This window comes from Atractosteus spatula, chromosome 5, assembly GCF_055471065.1.
Source record: "Atractosteus spatula isolate fAtrSpa1 chromosome 5, fAtrSpa1.hap1, whole genome shotgun sequence".
NCBI classification, from domain to species: Eukaryota; Metazoa; Chordata; class Actinopteri; order Semionotiformes; family Lepisosteidae; genus Atractosteus; species Atractosteus spatula.
The window spans coordinates 61,720,146-61,740,953 of record NC_142710.1 but is presented as its reverse complement, the minus strand read 5'-3'; the positions used below and the strand labels follow the sequence as shown (position 1 = coordinate 61,740,953).

Here is a 20,808-nt window from a genome sequence, read left to right as displayed (position 1 = left end):
TGATCAGATAATGAGACTCAACAAGCATAAAAAGCCAATGCACACCACAGAGTACATCAAGGACTTTGTACTTAAATTCTTCAAGAAATGTCTAAAAACAATATCCTTTGTCCTTGCATAATCTCTCAGATTTGCTCATCTTTAAAGTACCAGTGCTGTTTCTTTTTAAAAAATCACACTTCAAACACATATTTGAAATCCTTATTAATTCTGATTAAATGAAATAAAATAATTCAAAATGCCAAAAGGCCTTCAAACGTTCTGTACTTCATTAACTTAGTACTGTAGCTCAACATACTACTAAGTGCTGCAGATAAAGTACATACAGATAAAGATACAGTAGATAAAGACTAAAGAACATAAGAATATTTACGTAGGAGAGGAGACCATTCAGCCTTGGTTATAACATTCTGAGAGTTTTCATAAAACCAATGATGTTTGGATTTTAGAACACATTTGTTCCAAACAAGCACATTTACAGTTCTCAATAGCTGATATCTAGACTGCAGATCTGCAAATTACATCTAGGCTCACAAATCTAGTGTTCATCAGTGATGGCAGAACTAACATTTGGAACTGCCAATGAAGTACTCAACTGTCACCAACTCACTGGCTAAAGTCACTATCAATCAGCAAGAACAGTGTGATGTGAAACCTACACAGCAGGTTCTTTACTACACACTGCATTGCTTGTTTAACCAAACTACACTTGGTGACAATACTCTGAGAGATTAAAGAATAATGTACCTGGAACAACTTTTCAATTTTACTTTCAAAGCATGGAGAAAAAGTCTGAAAGACCTCCCCAACTGGGAAGATTCCTAGTTATTGTTGAGCTTGTGGTAGAGCTTGCAGTGACCACCTACCAAAATGAAAATTATTGTACCAAAGTTTTCCTTACAAGTACCTCTATAAATAATAACGTAAAAACAGCAGCCCTCTGAGACATAATATTTTTACCTTTGCTGTCCTTCCTCACACTGCCAATATAACTTAATAAAACATAAACATTCTCTTCAGTATAGTAAACAGAACAGTTAAAATGTTATTCAACAGTACACTTGTAATTCATGGAATTCACACTTCATATTATCCTGTCGGAAAGCAAATAGTTACAATTGTTTGAGCTTGTTTTTTCTCTAAGCCTTCCACTGGCGATGTTACAGCAAATTCACACCATAAAACAAGCACAGAGTATGCCAAAACAATGTCCATACCATCTCTAGCTGTGCAAGTGCCCTCATGATGCTGGCTGACAACAGTAATGTAAAAGGAATGACAAATTATAACACTAGAAGGTTAAGCATTTCAGTTGTACATTATCAGAAGCGTACTGTTCATAGCACACATCATGCCAAAATTATTTTGGCTGTCAATGCATCCTGTTTCTGCTTTGCTTATGAAACTTTCCAAACACAGAAATGTAAAAACTCCAACAGCCAGGTCCACAACAGGGGAAAGAAACCCTTGAAATATGTAAACCACTTCTTGTTTCCAAGCATGCAAGCATGAATCAAGCTCAGACGTAGCCCTACTGTATATCAAGCACAGATCATTCCTCCTGCACCAATATAGAAATAAAATCTTAAAGTTTTGAGTATTATTTCTTAAGTACCAATGCCATGAGGTCAATTACTTCAGATGGAAAGCAGCAGACACTGTCAAACAAAAGGCAGTATACGGGTCACAGACTTTCTGCTACTGTTTCTAAATGAGTGAGATGTTAGTCTGGTAAACGCAAAGGCAATCTCTTTAATCAAAACACAATGGAAAAGCAACAGTGCCATTTTTACAAACAAAGCCAGTATCACCTTTTGACAAATTCTCAAAATTGGAAGCGCCTTAGAATCATCAATAACAATGGATCTCTGCCCTTCAGACGCCTATGTTAGTTGGCAATCTTCTTGACTCAGCACTCGCTATGACCTTCCAATTCCAGCACAGGAAGGATGATAGCAGTGCATATGTGCTCTGGGATGTGTGCAGTCAAGCCATCTGCTATTTTTTACACTGTGAGCCACTTAACACCTACAACAGGCATTGCAACATACAAAGGGCAGATGCAGGTGGAAGTGATGACTGTCCGTTCTCATGGGCACCCAGCAAACTACAGAATAAGCTGGTGTGCAACAAAATGAGAATTTCTTGGCCAGTCCACTTAACCCTGGCGATGCTCACACAGTTGTACAAACCAATGTCTGGATAATAGGGACATTCACTCCAAACAAGTATCTTTCACTGAGCCACAGCTCCCAAAACTTGGCATCTAGTCTGCAAACTTGTGCTCACACGTCTAGTGTCCATCAGTGATGCTGGAAGCTGTGTTTGAAACTGCCAAGGTAGCACAGACCAAGAATAGTGTGATGAGAAACCCCACACAGCATCTCAATCTTACTTTTCAAAGACATTCCATTTACTCTATTCCCAAGCACACAGCTACTTTGAGAATCAAGATCACTCAATTTATGACATAACGGAAAACACTTCCACTATCTGCAATATTACAAGTCCATTTCTCTGATTACATCCGGTACTGTACATATTTATAGGATATAGGAATTTAGTCGTAGAACAAACAAAGAACACACCATCTAAGTACTTACTCCCAAAACTCAATGACAGGCGATGTTGCATTGGGGTTGACTGTGCAGTTGCTAGAATTCAGCTTCTGAAACTCCATGCAGTTTTCTAATAGTGAGGAAAGAAGTATGTTAATCAAGAATTGATTATAATAAATAAAACAGGTTATAGTTGATCCTTGTTCAACTTGACTGTATGTTGTGCAATGTGTTTTTATTTTAGCTTACTCTACTTAGATTCTTAGAAGTGAACAGTGTGTCTGATAATGCATCTGGACCTGTGCATTCACAAGGTATCGTAATTACAGGCATTAGACTGGAGCTAATTATAATGATCCCTAACTAAGACATACATGAAACCATTGTTAATGGAATATTTAGAACACATTTTAAAGGATATTATACATTTTTGCATAGTATGATAAACGTTGAGAAAATTAGTCTCTAAATTGTTCCCGTGTGCATGTGTTCATGTCCTTTATTGGACTGGTGTCCCATCTAAGGTCTTGTTCCATATGTTTCCAGGTTGAGCCCCAGGTTGCTGTGATCCTTCCCAGAAGAAGCTAAGCGTCTGATAATGGATAGGTTGACAATATTTAATGTATTTCAGGTCTGATGCTCTAACAATTATCTCTATGGGGACATGAATTTGCAATTGTCTTGAAAGAGACTACACACTTTAGACAAATGATGTTGATGGCTGAGCCGAATCTGTGTTTACAACATCTTTCTATCCAAGTAGAGAGAGCTAGTACTCTACCAACGCTGATACTCATTCCCTCAGAGTCTAACAGGAGCACATATTAAATCTCTTAGCATGAGAATGGGTTTTAAAATATACAGCATTTCCCCCTGGAAACAAACCACAAATGGAAAAAAACACTCTTTAATACTTATTGGCAAGTTCTGTCAGAAATACAGCAGTCTGGACATAGAAATTTTACAGGAAGATTCAGACCTTAGAATACTGCTGAATGTGATGTGTTAAAACATATTCCATAATTGGTCATTCATGAGAAGGCATAAGACTTCATGATCATAATGAGTTCGACAGTACTAAGCATTTCATTCAGATAGTAATTGTAAAATCTCAGGTTTCCTTGCAACTAATGGGGAGTCATGGTTTCCTCATTGATGAATATTTCAGTTGATACTAACTATACTTTGATGAAAACATACTGTACGAAAAAGGTGTTTTTTATAGAAACATAGCCAAATAACTCAGGTCATTTAAAGCATCTACCCACAAACAGCAATACTATAAATTCTGTACATATAATAGAACTAAGGATACAGTACATACCTGTATTCCATTCATGTCCACAGGATGCCCATGGCAGATCAGTAGTGAAGCAATTAAACAGGTAAAAAATAGCCCATGCCAAAATAATGATATAATACACATTCAAATGTGCCTCAATGACTTGAGTGGCATATCCAATACCTGCAAAACAACAATGTTCCTAAATATTAAAGGTTACAATAGATCTTGTTCCAAATAATTTTCTTCTTGAAAACAGGCACAGCTCATGCATCACCATATGCTACCAATGCAATCCAAGAGTTAAGAACAGCAGCTATTCACACAGTTACCTTCAAAAAGTGGGCACACTTTCCTCCAGCAGGTAATACCTCCTTCACTTGTAAACTGTCCCAAAGCAGTTTCAAGGAAAAATACTGGAATCCCACAGCAGATAAAGAATATCACATATGGAACTAGGAAGGCACCTGTAAATAAAGAATATCAATGAGAACTGTCCAAGGCACAGTGTCTTAAACAAAACCTATTTCTACTGTCATCCACCAACAGATCCTTAGAAAAAGAGTGTTAGACCATGTCAAAGTTAGAGACATTCAGGGAAGTAAACACCACTTAAGTCTAGAATAATTGTTGAACAAATTGTTTCTTTCACAGGTGAACGTCTCAGTAGAACTTAAAGCACAGGTTTTGGGAGGACTGTCAATTGATTGCCCAGTTTCAATTTCTCAACAAATGTGTTAATATATTCCTTAAAGTGCATTTGTTTTAACTCATCTAGTGAAATACAAACAATTCAAAAACATTATTCTCCCCGTTTTCTATGTAATGCTTAAATTCAGCAGATATGACATAGCAAGCTAGGGTCCTCAGTCACTAGAATACTGAATCACGTCTGTCACTGGTAGCAGGTAACAAAACAATGAGCCATGTCAATTACATTTTCAAGGAAAATCCCTCCAGTTAAACGTGAAACTTCTACTTCACTCAAAATATACAGTATCCCTTCATATCTGTTGTTAAGCAGACCTCTCAAGCAGTTAGTCTCTTCCTTGGTTTCACACAAAAAGAAACCCATTAAATAAATCCAAACTCATGCTAACATAATGTAGGTCTAGCTTGCAGTGGAATTCTCTCAAGTGGTTTGCAAATAGAAAGCTTTTCCTTTTTCCTTTTCCTATTTCAGCTTCAGGTTTGGGGTTATCTGATGTAACTCCAAGGAGACATAAATCTATAATATAATGTATAATAATAAATATAATAAAAAGTAACATTTATTTACTGAGCAATTTCCTTTTAATTGCTTGACAACTGCAAATGTGTAGAGTAGAAGATGACCCTTATTTCATATAATGACTTTTCTTGTCATGTGCCAATTGAATGGACAAATATCAGACAGGTCCAGTGGACGTGCTAGAAAATGAAAACACTCTTATAGAATAACCCATTGGATCCCACCAAAAATTCACATGCTCAAATCTCAAAAGACAAGCTCACCTTAGATGGCACAAGTAAAAACCATTAACTACCAGGTTTGAGTCAAAAACATCACTTCTTTCAAGAAATGAATGGATAAGAACCTCAGATTAGCGAGTGACATGACTAAATGTCAAACAAGCTAGACAAGATTAATGGCCACTCTTATTTGCAAATGTTCTTGCAGTTTTATTAATACCATATTAGCAGTAAAAGCCACAGGTGGAGGTCTGGATAGCAACATGACACATAATCATGCTTGCTTAAAAGATTAATTTACAGTATGTTGTAAAAGTGTATTTTATTATTTGAGATTTTATTTTTTATACTTGTTAAATTTAACTGTAAATTCTAAATTCAAGTTCACTACTAATGTGTAATGACAACCCAGGACAGAATGTAGTCTTAAAGATACTTCAGAATATCTGCTCAGTAACAGCATACAGTATTTCTTTATTCTGGACATGAAAACGTTTTTATGAGAAAGAGGGAAACTAAAAAAAAACATTGAATTGTTCCTGAAAAACATTAGTGCTAGCAATCCTGTTCTTTTCTGACAGTAATTCTAGAAAAGGATACTTTTTGATTTTGTAATGTTAACTTAATATTAATTTGATTTTACATGCCCTCACTGACACATTAGGTTTTTATGAAAGGAATAAATATGTTTTGTCTGTTAAAATAGATACACTAATATAGACATGCTTTCCATCCCATAGTATTACACTGTTTTGTTAATGTTTAGACTTATAGCACATATTCATTCCAGTGTTAACCTAGTATTAGATTTGAAAATATTAACCTTTTATATCCAACATACTGTATCTTTAAAAGGGGTGTGCGACACCTTTTTATTCTTGCCAACATTCTCAAAGTTCTAACAGTGCTAGATTCCCCCTATAAGATACTGTATAATTGTGTACCATATAAATTAAATAGAATTCTAATAAAACTAAAGAGTCTGTTTCCAAAATGAATACAATCAATTATCAGTCCTACTATTTATTGAAGTTGAAATTTAACTATGTACATTAGTTGACTCGTTTGATTAATCTCACAATTAATCCATTAATATCACAATATCACAATTAATATATGTACAAATGGTATCTGATGTTTTGTCTCATTATTATTTCGTATGATACATTAAATGAAGCTTTATTTTACGGTAGTCCAATGTTGCCAACACCTTCATGGAGCCCCCATAACCACACTTAATACATTCAAAAGTATTTAGAACCATTTCTGCAAAGTAAATAACAGGAAAGTATTGATAAAACCATTAAATCAAACCCTAATGTTAGCCACAACTCTAACCCTTTACGCACACTATATTCTTTGCTGTGACAAACATTACGGAGTATGCATATTCCAGCACCTGTTGCAGTTTGAATTCAGACCAATAGCCGTCTGTAAGGGATCACAAATGTTACTGTATCATGCGAAAGCCCCACGGAGGTGTTAGTCTGGGTACAGAAGGCCGTTTTCAAATAAAATCTAAGCATAAACGTCGCAAGCAAAGTGCATTTCCTAATCTTCCGATCGATTATCGGTGTGGTTCTGTTATATTGTTATAAATATAAAAGAGATACAGGAGTCCCCGGTCTCTTACCGCCTCCGTTCTTATAACAAAGGTAAGGAAATCTCCACACATTGCCCAGTCCAATGATTTCCCCTGCGACGGAAAGCACGAACTCAGTCTTATTATTCCAGTGACCCCTCTCGTTCACTTTCTTGTCATTGCTGCGAACTAAATTGGTATTTGAAGCTTCGGGATCCATTGCCTCGTCCGGTTTTCCATTAATTACTGGAATAGTCTTTTCAGCTGTCATGACGTTTTAACAGCCTGCAAGACACGGGGAAAGGAAAATGAGTATCTTATAGTACAGTACCTCGTTTATTCTATTTGGTTAAAAAAAAACTTTTACTGTAACATTGCATTTTATTAACTTTCAGCATCATACACACAAGGGATCAACGCCAGTTTTCCTCAGGCTACAAAGTATAATAGGATATAGTGGAAACATGCTCTTAAAGTCCCGATTCATTTCATTTTTCTTAAAATGCGTCTGATTGTTTGAAAATAGAAGCGAATACCTTTGCAAGAAAAAAAAGCACGCAAAGGTTTGATATGAATGAGAAATTACATCAAAGCGAGAGCCAAAGACCCTGAGAGCCAGACTCACCTTCGATAAAATTAGGATTAATTAAGTCTTCTCCACAGTGGATGAATTCCGAACTTGACAAGATGAAGACACATTACTCACCAATATAGGTTGTACAGTAAACCTTGTTGGCTCAGACGAAGAGCGCCCGCAATTCACGTTTCTCGAGGATGGATGGTCAGAAAAAGACGCCCAAAAAAGAAAATTCTGGATCCGACTTGGAAGTTTTTTTGGGGGGGTTTGTTTTGTCTCTATACAAGCGAAGATCCCAGTTGCAAAGATGCTATCTGGTACCCAGTCGATGGATAATTTGCAAATGCTTTGCTTCAGACTAGTGATCTGGTCACAAACGCCTCTCTCATTGGATCTCAGCCATGTGCTCAACAACAACACTGAGCCTACCAGTAAAGCAGTGTAATTTACAACGCGCCAGAAAGCGCCAGAGTGCAGACGGAGAGAAAGAATAGAAACTGGACCTTGTTTTCTGATACACAAGTGAAGCTTACCTTCTGAGCAGCGTTGCCTTTTAACGCCCGGAATGGCATTAGTCAAATACTGTACTGTTAATGCTCACCTATAAAGCGAAGCACCCTGGTGTATTTATACAGTATGTATCACTCTGACAACTCAGTAACGAAGAATCGTGTTATTTCTAAAAAAAAAAAGTTCATCAAAAGCCAATTCCCAAGGGTCCAATTGCAAGCAAATATTGGTCAAGAATCTCAGATGGTAGAACAAATGTCAGTGTACCAATAAATACCAATAAAAAATGCACCAATACGCGGTGTATTTTTAAAAGAAATGAGAAGATGGATAAGTCCTGAAACTGCCTTGCTGGGCTTTCCTGGGTGTTCTAGAGGTTCTATATACAGTACATACAGTATTGTAACGCAACGGGGGCTCAGGCGGGCGCCCTTGCCGCATCAGGTCGGCCCCACACTGTCCGGGGCTCGAACCCGGGACTTCCGCGTCTCTCTGCAGCGACCCAGCACCGTGAGCTAAAGAGAGATCTCTCTCCAGCCCAGTAGCTGTAGTCCTGCTATCATAGGGAAGGGCGGTGACGTCACCTGCTCTGGTACGCCGGCTCTTACACAGTACCTGACGGCCGTAAGCGTTACACTCTCCCCCGCTTAAATCGCCGTCCCCGGCGAAGGGCTATCCCACCCCGCTTCTGACACCAATGTAACGCAACGGGGGCTCCGGCGGGCGCCCTTGCCGCATCAGGTCAGCCCCACACCGTCCGGGGCTCGAACCCGGGACTTCCGCGTCTCTCTGCAGCGACCTAGCCCCGTGAGCTAAAGAGAGATCTCTCTCCAGCCCAGTAGCTGTAGTCCTGCTATCATAGGGAAGGGCGGTGACGTCACCTGCTCTGGTACGCCGGCTCTTACACAGTACCTGACGGCCGTAAGCGTTACACTCTCCCCCGCTTAAATCGCCGTCCCCGGCGAAGGGCTATCCCACCCCGCTTCTGACACCAATGTAACGCAACGGGGGCTCAGGCGGGCGCCCTTGCCGCATCTGGTCGGCCCCATCCCGACTGGAGGCTCGAACCCGGGACTTCCGCGTCTCTCTGCAGCGACCCAACCCCGTGAGCTAAAGAGAGATCTCTATCCAGCCCAGTAGCTGTAGTCCTGCTATCATAGGGAAGGGCGGTGACGTCACCTGCTCTGGTACGCCGGCTCTTACACAGTACCTGACGGCCGTAAGCGTTACAGTATTCAGTACATCACATACAATATTAAGCAGAGTGCATAACGTTACCGAAAGTGTTAAGAGAAGCCACAGAAACATTTTTCAATCATCGTATCATGAGTTGGTTACGAAGTAGCAAGCACATTATTTTGATACAGGCTGGCTTGACTGTCGTGCGTAAGTGACACGGCAATTGGTAAATAGCAAATGACAAAGTAAAATGAGGGACTAAAGGTGCCAAGAGTTGCCTACTGTATCCTTAATATTGAGATACCGGATGGAGAACTGCCCTAAAGCTTCAGACTCAAGGCCGAAGAGTTAGGGGTGGGGCGTTATCTGAGCTCCACTTTGCAGATCTGTAACATACAGTAAACTGAGACAAGTGCTAATTCAAATACATCTTAATACGAACAATAACAGAAGAAAACGCGGAGTTTGTTTAGACACGTTAATTATATTGTCACATTGCCTATCTTTTTATTATGGGTGTGCAGTCAGTGTACAGTACAGTATGTTTACAGTACGTCTTTAATTTATTTGTCCATTGTTTAAATGTTGTATTTTATTCAAAGTATTGTTTATTTCTTTTTAAATTAAAATACAAAAAGTCAGTTTATACAACCGGTACACAAGGTAGCCTACACAAAATATCGCTGACAATCAGTGACAGGCTCCCTTGATGAGTTCTTATTATCACAGAACAATTTTCTTCCATTAGCGATTGCTGCTGAAAGTAGATATGGTAAATGCATGTTAAATCATAGAACATAATCTTGTAATTAACAAGTCTTCAGCAGAGTCATCTCCGTTTTAATTAATACTTTACAAGTTAAAAAAATGTTTAGAGGTAGATGTGCTAGAAATTCCCTTAAAAATTGTGTATGCTTTGCGCAATACTGTAGGAAACGCTATTATTAGCAACATGGTTTTTCTGGGGTCAGCCTTCGCAGATCTGTTTCTGGGAGGAAGATGTCTGTGTGAACGCATTGCCTGAGATTTAAGGAGTTAAGTGTGTAAGAGACAAAATATCGGGGATGCATTAGTCCTCTAGGAATGACTTAAGGTCTTGTGTATATATAATATACAGTATAATAAATCCGCATTTAGCTGTTTTGTTCAGTATGAATGTAATCTACAAGAATTTATAAGTATATTCATTTTAACTTTAAATTTCTGCATGGCGACTTCGCTTTACCTCATACAGCCTGTTCCTCCCTTTCAATACTGCGGCAATCCCCCCAGCGCTGCACAGACAGAATTAAAAAGCTTGTTACTTTTCTGGTGCCTAGTTGGTATCCTAACAAAAATAACTAGCTTCATGCTGATACTTAACAATGTTTTCTTGATAAGACTTTATGAACTCTTAGGATTTGTTCACACTTGATTGCTCAGTTTATTAGCTAGAAAAATGGGGTGCACTGCAGGATGGAAAAGTAGCCAAATGGGCCTTATTCCCAGCTCCAAATGTCTTCAGCAATAGAGAGGACAGAAAGCCCCTCATTATATACTTATTGCTGAAGGTTCAATAGTCATCTGAAATATATTTGAAGTTCAAGGAATCAGCAAACTACATAAGAGTGAAGGCCACCTAAGATGCTGAGAGTTTAAATTGCATCAATCTGTTACCAAACATAAAACCAAAACTAATGCAATTTGGCTTTTTTAGGTTCTACAGTAAGTTAAAAGCATTTTTTTCACATGCCTGTAAACCCGTTGTCCTGATACAGTACAGTACTTTCCTAACAGTGAGTGCCTTCATTTCAAGGATCTTGGATTAATATCACAACTCCTTGCATGAGATACCCACAGAACATCTTTCAAATAATAAATTAAATGATTTCTTAATCTATTTTCTCATTAAATACCAATGAAACTCCTTGTTGTTGGCATTTGAAAAGATTCTGAGTGATTTTGGTATAATTGGAGCCCAGCTGCAACTCGGTTACTTCAAAGCCTAGTTTTAGAAAAAGGGAATACAGATGTGCAAACTCGGAACAGCGTTCGACAATCCATAGACAATCTCTGATGCTTTTGCTGCGCTCTTGGGTATATTTGAAAGGCAGGAAAAGTGATATCACCTGTTTACCTGAAAAAAAATTTTGGACCACTTTTGCAATTTTTCAGTGATTCATTTTTCAAAAAATTGACAAAATTTCAGTGTTGGAAAAAACACTTTCCACGTGCTGAATTCTCTTGTTTGTTGCATTTTAAAACCAACATTAGGATAGCTTGAGATAAATGTTAGTACTAAATGTATTTCTAAGCTATTCATGGCACAAAAATATTAATTTTCAATAAAAAATCTGCATTATACAGGGAAATAAAATCTAGTGAAAACTCAATCACATTCACATCAGATGCCTTTACATTCCATGTTGTTGGTATTTGAAAAGATTCTGATTGATTTTGGTGGCATTGGAGCCCATTTCTAATTCAGTTACTTCAAGGCCTACTGTAGCTTCAGATAGAGGGTCTAGGGGTTCCCGAACTAGGGTTAGGGTTAAGCTTTCCACAATACATAAAGAATTTCTGATGCCATTGCTGTGGTTTTGGGTGTATTTGAAATGCAGGAAAAGTAATATCTCCTGTTTCCCTAAAAAAAAATGTCAGACCACTTTTAGTGTTTTTTGCTGACCCGCTGGTCGGTCATAAAAGTAACAAAATTACAATGTTGGAAAAAACACTTTCCGCACGCTGAATTTTCTTGTTACTTGCATTTTAAATGCAACATTATTATAGCTTGACCTAAAGTTAAGTGGCAATTGTATTTCTAAGATATTCATGGCACAAAAACATGAATTTTTAAAATACAGATTCAGCTGCATTATACTGTACATGGATTTGAAATCTAGTGAAAACTCATTCACATTCACAGCAAACAACATTAAACCTCCTTGTTGTTGGTATCTGAAAGGAGTCTGAATGATTTTGGTGGCATTAGAGCCCAGTTTCACCTCAGTTACTTCAAGGCCTACTGTAGCTTCAGATAGAGGGTCTAGGGGTTCCCGCACTAGGGTTAGGGTTAAGCTTTCTTCAATACATAGACAATTTCTGATGCCTTTGCTGGTAAAGCTGGTAAATATGGTAAATCTGGTAAAACTCAATCACATTTTACTTTTAAAACTCCTTGTAGTTGGTTTTTGAAAATATTCTGATTGATTTTGCAGTCACTGGAGTTCAGTTCAAACTCAGTTACTTCAAGGCCTAGCTTCAGATAGAGGGACTAGGGGTTCCTGAACTAAGGTTAAGGTTAAGCTTTCCACAATGCATAGACACTTTGCTGTGCTTTTGGATATGTTTGATATGCAGGAAAGTGAAGTCACTTATTTACCTGAATAATTATGCCAAAATTATGATAGCTTGAGACAAATAATATTAATACAAAGCTAAACACAAAACAGAAAATGGGTATTTTGAATGCAATTTCAGATACGCTTACAGGGAAATAAAATCTGGTGAAAACTCAATCACATTCACATGGATTACTTTAAAATTTCCTTGTATTTGGTTTTTGAAAAGATCCTGATTGATTTTGGAGTCGTAAGAGTCATAAGAGTAAGAGTCATCATAATTGTAATTAAACTCACAAAATTACAAGAATTGTAACTTTCCTGCTCAGACCACTACTCAAATTCTGAAAAAAAATTACAAAACACAGTAGGGATTTTAAAATCTTGAAATGAGCAGTATGGTGAATGTATAATAACCTGGTTGCATACAATGTGAATTATGGGGAATGTTACTGAAAAGAACAATGTAGTCACAGTTTGTGCCTTATGTTTCATGTAGTCTTGAGGTTGCAGTTTCAAATGCAGGTTTTATTACTTGCATGTTGAGGCTGGCGGCTCCAGGAGTTTACTGCATAAGCACACTTCTGTATTGGCGGTGGCTGTGCTTGCTAGCAGTGGCCTCTATTGCTGCCTAAACTCCTACAGAATGGGGACTCACAGTATACAGTATGTGATTGCTTAGTCTGCTTTCGTTATTGAAATTTAATTTTTTATTTCAAAATTAGGGGAAAACAAAAAGGAAACATCTGATGGAACTACAAAAAGTTTTACCACATTGCTGGTTAAACTAATTGATTTTGGCTTCTCACACTAATGCACTTGAGGATCTGTAGTTAGTTCACTTCTCTTTGAGCTACTGTACATGTTTCAAACCAGCTCCCCAGAATGGAGGGCCTGAGTATCTGCTCACTTAGACTTCTCATTACCTCTTTGAATTAATTATCAGCATAAATGGACCAGTTCTTTAGGTGACGGACATATAAAGAGACCTGTAAAATCTACTGGATTACAGAGTTTGAAGAACTGAAATTGTGCACCCCTGATGCAAAAATGTAAATTTCATCCATTCATCCATCCGTTTTCTTACTGCTTCTTCCAGAGCCTATCCCAGTAAGCAAGATGTTAATTTCAATTTTAAAAAAGAGTGCATAGTTACTTATATTTAGATGAAAATGTTTCTGAAATTCTTAAGTGTCAATTAAATCTCACCTCATGTTCAATCAAAGACTGTCTTAATTAAATTAAGCAATGACTTTGGAAACAGTAGACATCAGAATATTAATATTGTATCGATGAAGAAATGAGTGCAATAAAAATAAAGAATCGTTTTCAGCTTTTTTATCCTGACACAAAGCACAGAGAAGATTGTGAATCCCTCAGTTATTGTATAAACAGCACCACAGTATTTCTATTTAATTAGTGTTAGAGCAGGAGGCCGTGACAGTTGTGTGATCTGTAAAAAGACAAAGATGTTTAGGTGTGTGACCTCCAGACACACTGAAGAAGGCTTCACAGTTAAAATGTCAAGTAACACTTTTATTTTTATTACTTTTCATTGCCAGATTAATCAATTTCTGCTTTATAACTGCAGTACAAGTATGGTCTTCGTTGTCAATATAATGTACACTATACTGCCCTCTAGCTTCCAGAGCTTAGGCTGTTTTTGAGGTTGTCTTACTGCAAGGTTTCCAAGTCTAGGTACTCATGGTCAGTGTTTGTTGGTGAGTGTTCCAGATGAGCTTTTTAATCATTTAATTGGACCACAATATTGTAATTAATAATTTACTAATCTAACTTCAGGACCTATTTTTTGTTCAGAACTATCAGAGATTTCTATTTACCTGAAGTTCATTTTTAACCTGAAATTAACTATAATTTATTTCAGTTAAAGGTTCTCAATTAAGTAACACAGGACTGAAACGCAACCTTAAGTAACTCAGCTGGACTGAGTATCAACAGATATTAGGTTCACAAATACTGACCTCAATGGAAAACTTAAATCAATGAAAAAGGATATGTAAGCACTGCATGGTGATACAGTCCATGTAAAATTTGAATCATCTGTCTTTGTTAACTAACTTAGTAAAGAAAAACTTGAAATGCTTCGTCATGGATTGAGGTGATGTAAGAATCAGTTTGATTTTTTTTTGCTACAGAATCATTCACTGATGTCTTTCTGTTTACTCCTGTCAACATAATGTACCAGCTGTCAGAAATAAATGACATGCAGGCACAGGCACTCAAAACAACACACATTTAATTAGTTGCCATTAATTGAATCTAGCAGCTTTGTAACACATTAATAAAAAATCACGTCGCTGCATGTAGACTGCTCAAGACTGTGCAGCTCATGTATTGCATTTACTGCAAGCTTAATGGTATAAAAATGTTGATAATCTTCCGTCTCACTTGGTATATTATTGTCTTGACTTTAAGTCCAAGGTTTTGTACCTCTCCAACAGAATAAAAACAACAAAGGTGTTTTGAAAGACCACATTCCCATTAGTAATGCACACTGTAAGAAATAAAATGCTCTAGAAAAGTTATACAGTTAGAAAAGACATTCTCAACATCGCTGAACACTGAAGCAAGGGTTTATGAGTGGAATTGTAAGAATCTGGCCTATCATTTGTTTCCTTTGAACTCCACAGGTGAGCTTTGTATATGAGGTGTATACTAATTTCAAAGCAAAATTATTCTGGCCTACCTAAATTTCCCCCTCGGTTCATCAGGCACGATAGTTTTGTGCTTCTTCACCTGGTCTACTGCAATAGTGAGAACCTAATGAAAAATGGCTGCACTTCAGTCACAAAGTTCTTATACCTACTCTGTGTAATAGGATCCTTCTGAATGAAAAGACATATACTGTAGTATTATTTCTAAAAAATATTTCAGCATGTCAACTTCAAAGTAAAGAGATTGACAAGGTTCTGTATCATAAAATACAAAGTACTTCTTGCATAGTACTACATCAAGACGTGAAGAACTATCTCATTTCAAGTAGGAGGAAAGGTTATCCAATGAACTACAGTGTTGTCTAATGTAGAACTCAATGCCCATAGAAAATTGCCACCTTTCAACCACTTCACTTTAATTTTATTCAGCTTTAGGAAGCTCAGTCACATTTACTGGAGTATTATGCAAGTTCAATCCTCTTACATTAGAGGCAAGCATAACCCTTCAACTACATATACAAAAAAACACATTGAAACATACTTAACATTGAGATACTCCAGAGAGGTAGAGTAGGATATGCATTAAGAGCATTGTATTTAATCATGGATTTTGTTTTGAGACAGGCAGATATATTATAAAAGGATTTTAGTGCCAGATGTGTAATCACAGATCCTAACAGTAGACAAAAAACAGTAAAAAGATCACCTCATCACCTTCTTTTTAACGTCATCAACAGTACTACTGCTTGAATCCTTAAACATCAGAAGTTAAGATATACTAAATTAGCTGTAAAGGATGACAAAAACGTTTTGGGGATTCAGTTTCTTCCCACCTCTCAGAGACATGAAGGGTCAGTTTGTCCAGTTACTCTATTAATTGTCCTTTTTTTATGTTGTCAGTGGGAGAGGGATTGCTCCCAGCATGACCTCTACCAGTTATGTGATTAAAATTGGACCAAATGAGTATGAAAGGCTGAATGACCTCCTCTCTTTTGCAGCAATTCAGATTAACATTTTAACATATTAACATATAAAAAACAACAGCTGGTGTTAGCACCTTGTAGCTTGAGCTTCTCATTTGTCATTTGTCAGAAGGTAAGCAAGACTGGGTCTGGTCAGTCCTGGGGTGGGAGACCTCTAAGGGAAAACTAGGTTGGTGCTGTAAGTGGTGTTGGTGGAACAGTAGATGGTGTTCTTCCCCCTAGGCTAGAATTTTCTAATCAATGTCATAAAAATGATACAATGATACAATTCCAGTAAGAATCGTAGACAATGTACCAGAGGGTAGGAAGGGTGTCCCCAGTGGCAGTGACAAAATACAAATCAAAATACAAACTTCACCTGGCAGAGAAGTGTACCGATGCTGTCAGTGCCGATGACAGCAAGAGTCCGTGTAAGAGCAAAGATTCCATCGGACATTCTTTCTAAACCCAAGCGAGCACTTTTAAAGTACTACAATAGTAAGAAGCTGGAGATGGGATCTTAACCTATGCCTACAGCATCTTTTAGGAGAAAGATATGCATTAAAAGCATATCTTGATTTTGCATAAAAATCAAGATAAAGATTTTGCTATTAATGGAGTGCTATAACAGTGTATTTGACAGTACAATACAGTATATTACAATGTTTTCAGCTAAGTATCACAGCAACAGGGGGCTCTACCAATCTCAAGAACACAGGGCACCAGGCACCAATCCACCGCAGGGAACAAAAAGACAGCAATTAACATTAAAGTCCTCAGAACAGAGAAAGAAATAGATTCATCTGGAATCAAACCCAGGACTAAAGAATTTTGACTCAGCAGGGTTCTCTCTCACACCACCATATACATTGCACATGGACAGATATCACATGTTATCACACCTATCTAATAATTATTAACACAGTACTACTGAACAATTGATGGAATTAAAACAGAATTCGGTTTCATCTGAAGAAAATTGCTGAATTAATTGTAAGTATGTCAGCAGGGATCTAGAGAGATTGTAATGGCAGGCTAGACAGAGATGTTGCTAGGATACTATACATCTATCATTTTAACAAAAGGATAAAGCTACCTTAAATGTAGGACAGAAAACTCTAAATACTTTCTTGTGATTTATGTATCCATGGTAGAACAAATCCATCTAGTTTCAACATTATTTTGACAACTGAAAATTATAGCTAATTGTCTTAGTGTTTTGCTCACCCAGTCTTTCATGTACTGTGTGTATTTAGTTTGATTGTTATAATTTAAAGTAACCATGATAAGCATCTGAACAGCTTGTTTGGGGTTTTCAATTGAAATCCCCTTCTGTAGCTTTTAAAATGTCTTATTTTCTGTATCCTGGGTAAACGTCAACAGTTGTTTTCAGATCCAATAGTACAGTAGATCCCCTTATTTGAAATCCACAAAACAAAGGAGTAGTTGATCATCTGCTAGTCTATTGTTTTGATTGTAATCTTGCATGTGCCTGGTCATCTTATTTTGATAAATGTATTTTAAGTGAAGCAATGCAAATGAAGCACACTATCATGTTGTTTGACAGTAGATGTGTTTTATCAAATGTTAACATACCGCATGTGTATTTCAACATTTTGAACTCACAAGTTTTTTGCTCTGTAAAATAAATGAAGCACAATTTTAAACTTAAGTTTTGAACCAAGGTGGAGAATACTGAAGTTACAGTACAATGATTTACTGAACTCACCCCCCCCAAAAAAGGAAAAATGCTTCAGTTTAAAAAGGTTTAAGAAACTGCTATGAAGTTGTTTTTGTTAAAAATAAAAATAAAAATTGTTTAAAAATATATTTCTTTTCTGAAAAGAGATTTGAGAAGCCTTTAAAAGGCATTTTCTTTTGAGACTTTTAAAGGAGTTATATAAAATAAAGTTAATTTTATTCTCATGAAATGATATGAACCGACTGTTCTATTTTGTGTCTAGTTTTCAGGGCATCAGTACACATTACAACACAGTTAAACATGAAAGTATGTTAGCATTCCATCAACCACAAAGAGAAAGGTTTTTATTCAAATTGTCACAGTATAGGAATACTGTCTTAACTGATTATGCAAGTGAATCAGTCAGTAGCATTTTTAGAAGTCAGTAGCATTTTTAGAATTTGCTTTGAGATATTACATGTATTTTCTGATATATACAATATATCTGGGTGTAGTTTTTCTATTTTAGTCAGAGAAATATCTCAAATAGAACAAGTAAAGGTTTATTCCCTGCTAAAAAAGAGAAGAAAGCTTTACTTTAACAATCTCAAATAGAATTCTTTGTCTCAAATTTGTATTGAAACATAACCAGCTCTGTTTGCCTTTAATTTGCATGAAGCTGAACTAAAGGCAACAAAGTGAATTAATGAAATGCTGTAGGCTCTGTTTTTTTCTAAGTGCTAACTCATGCACATCATGGTCAGGGACACACCTCTGTACCTACATGGTGTACTGTTGATTCCGAAAGGCACATGAAAAATAACGCACCTAGTGAACTGAGTTAGAAACATCTTAGCCCCTGAAACACGTAAGCTATTTGCTTATACAATTATGCATTTGAAAGCAAAAATGAAAACATTAAATAATGTCTTTTTAATATAATGTAAATGTAATACATGTTTTAATATTTTTTAAAAAATAATGAATAATATTATGAATCTTTGTTTTTATGTTTTTATGTGGAGGGAAACATTATTTTTTATTTGTGCATTATTTGCAGAATTTGGACAGATCTCTAAATTGCTGATGTTTGGCCAGCAATTTACTTTTTTTGTGCCTGATGGAATGACAATAAGTGTAGTGCAAATTAAAATCAAAGAGATCAAACAAAAACTTCCCCTCAGGAAAACAGCAACCAGCCCATGAACAGAATCAAATAAAGTATTCATCAAGTGTTAAAGCTAACTCCACCATCCCCCTTTTCACACTGAGGCAACAAAACCATCTCATCTGCCAAGGAGTGAGTTGAGTGGTTAATAAACACAGGACCACCCACATGTTGGCTTATCCGCCAAGATATCAGGGCATGCCAAGGAACTGTTGCATTGCTGTATGACAGACTGAATAATAATATGTAGCTCACAGCAGTGCCTTTATAATACATATGCATAAACCATACACATGCACAATGGTAAGGACCACAATAACCTGAAGTAAATCTTTAAGTTTTGCAGCAATTGTTTTTCAAGCCCACACTTTTGTCTCTTAATTTTACTTGTGTTTAACATTAATGAAAATCCCTCACAAAAGGGTGTATCATGACAAATGTCTAATGTAGTTTGCAGGATTCATATTCATCATTATTGTCAATGTAGGTTGTTGCTGAAAGTAAGTTTATTAGCTTACACTAGGCTTTCCCTTCTACTTATACATGAAACTGAACTGAATGCTTGTGTTTGCATTGTGTATGATAAAATAACCTAATTTGGACACATTCCATTACTTAGGACATTATGACCAGTCAGTGCCTGTATTTAAGGACATTGAGCTGAGTCAGATTTAATCTAAACAAATACTTCTTTTAATGAGCAACATGAAATAATACCTAAGGGAAAATTCTGCAGCTCTCTGTTGATGGCATTCATGTCATAGTCAGTGTTTACTTCCTTTTGCTTTTTCACACAAAACATTGTGTTTTACGTTTAAGACTGAAACTGTGGCTGTGGAAGTTAAGAATGACTTGCTGTATTGGAGTCTTGTTCATTGGATGGTTTCTGTAAATAAGACATAAAAATATGCAGAATATGTATTTTTAAAAAAAAAAACATAAATCTTAATACATGCTTATGTGCATAAGCTACCATTAACTGTGTTTCTATGCTCTGATATTTTCCAGCTAAATACGTCACTGCAATTATTTCTGATAATCCATTTAATTATCTATAAATTCTGTTGTACTCTTCATTACTGTAGTTTTGCTTTTCTGGTAAAAATACAGCAAAAGTAATTAGATTAAATTTACATCATTATTTTAATCAAATATACTCCTTAAAGTAAATGCATGTAATGTATGTTAACTAAAAATTCATCAATTTTATTTTTTTCTAGTAAAACCACTAATAATTTCAGTTTTACTAATAATTAGATTATTTCTAGGCTTTAGAAGCTTCTTTGAAGGATAACATGTGTTACCAGATTCTAAAATTCCTTTATGGAATGAGAAACCTTTCACCTACATAGCAAGGTGGAGTTGCTGCGATGTACAGTAGCAATACTCCCCAGAAACATTTACCATAATATGGTCATGGTATTATATTGGTCAAATATAGTACAGCACAGTGAAAACATCTTGAAACTACAGCAGCAGGTTATAGAACCAGTAAAAGAGCAGACTTCCCATGGCCAATTACCAAAGAACCAAGTTTCCTTTCTGTCTCTGTGTCTCTGTAAATAATGTTCACTGTATTAAGATATGTGCTGTTTGTCTGTCAGTGCCTTATGTGTGAGTCTGAATATGCACCATTTTTATATTGTATTAAACGTCATGAAACAGCACAAATCCCTTTCCTGGAACCTGTTTTTTTCTGTGCTATATTCTTAATAGTACTCACGTGGGTTACCTACTGTATACTCATTTTAAAATATTTACATAAAAGTTATTAAAAATGAGTGCAGGGGATAATATCAAGGAAAAAAAAACAACATAAGTTAAACTAGATTCAGCACCATGTAACATTTCCTGTGCATGTT

At 36.5% G+C, this 20,808-nt stretch overlaps 1 protein-coding gene across 1 annotated transcript in view; it reads right to left on the bottom strand.

The window, feature by feature from the left end:
* slc6a11b (solute carrier family 6 member 11b) overlaps positions 1–7,811 on the bottom strand; it is a 39,969-nt gene extending 32,158 nt beyond the window's left edge. Inside the window, exons 1-5 of the mRNA XM_088916545.1 lie at positions 7,581–7,811; positions 6,926–7,159; positions 4,173–4,307; positions 3,883–4,023; positions 2,604–2,688 (exon numbers count right to left, since the gene is read on the bottom strand). Of these exons, the coding sequence (XP_088772671.1) occupies positions 2,604–2,688; positions 3,883–4,023; positions 4,173–4,307; positions 6,926–7,145 (581 nt within the window). The 5' untranslated portion in view covers positions 7,146–7,159; positions 7,581–7,811. The remainder of the gene's footprint in view (positions 1–2,603; positions 2,689–3,882; positions 4,024–4,172; positions 4,308–6,925; positions 7,160–7,580) is intronic.
* Between the last annotated feature and the right edge of the window lie 12,997 nt (positions 7,812–20,808).